Consider the following 692-nt stretch of genomic DNA (forward strand, 5'->3'; position numbering starts at 1 on the left):
GGCCAGGAGAGCCAGCCCGCTGCGGGCGCTCCTCCGGCCCCACCAGCCCTGCCCCGATGACCCCGGCGCATCCAGCTCCGGCACTAAAAACGGGAGAGGGTCCAGGAGCGGTCGGAGGGCAACCAGCGCTGCAGGGGAGCGCAGCCAGCACAGCTCGGCCAGCTTCTCCTCCAGAGCCAGGAGAGACAGGGTGTGTTGCGAGGGCACAGCCTAACGAGGTGAAAGCGGTGCTGCAGGGAACACGGGTGCCGAAGAGAGCCCCAAGGAAGAGCAGGGGGAACCGAGGGCAGAGCGGTCCGAGCCTCCATTTTGCAGCTCCAGGACAGATGAAAAGCCCCAGTAGCTCTCAGGGCTGGAAGCAGCTGCTCCCCGAGCGCCCCAAAACCAGGTGTGGGGCAGCCGCCTGGAAAGCCGGGTGCCTCCAGCCCTGCTGTGAACTCTAGCACACACATACCTGGAGGGGGGAAGGGGGGTGGAAGAAACCCTTCTGGTTTAGGAGCCTTGCACTGGTTGCACTCCGTTCTCCAGGCAAAGTTCTGGTTTCCGCATCCCCTGGGTAAAAAGATGCGTTAGCGTGTTAACAGGGATCCCCTCCCTGGGTAAAAACCCCAGGAGGGGATCGAGGGCCGAGCAGCGCCCGGCAGCGCCTGGCCAGCTGCGGGAGAGCACGAGGAGGCACAGCAGCAGCACCC

The 692-nt window shown here is 65.0% G+C and overlaps 1 protein-coding gene across 1 annotated transcript in view; it reads right to left on the reverse strand.

Annotated features, from left to right (window-relative positions):
- Nucleotides 1–454: 454 nt before the first annotated feature.
- Nucleotides 455–692, reverse strand: part of EWSR1 (EWS RNA-binding protein 1) — a gene marked incomplete at both ends in the record, with an annotated part of 18,152 nt that continues 17,914 nt past the window's right edge. The window contains one exon of the mRNA XM_010288658.1: nt 455–552. Coding sequence (XP_010286960.1) covers nt 455–552 — 98 coding nt within the window. The remainder of the gene's footprint in view (nt 553–692) is intronic.

Source organism: Phaethon lepturus, unplaced genomic scaffold, assembly GCF_000687285.1.
Source record: "Phaethon lepturus isolate BGI_N335 unplaced genomic scaffold, ASM68728v1 scaffold22550, whole genome shotgun sequence".
Taxonomy (NCBI): domain Eukaryota; kingdom Metazoa; phylum Chordata; class Aves; order Phaethontiformes; family Phaethontidae; genus Phaethon; species Phaethon lepturus.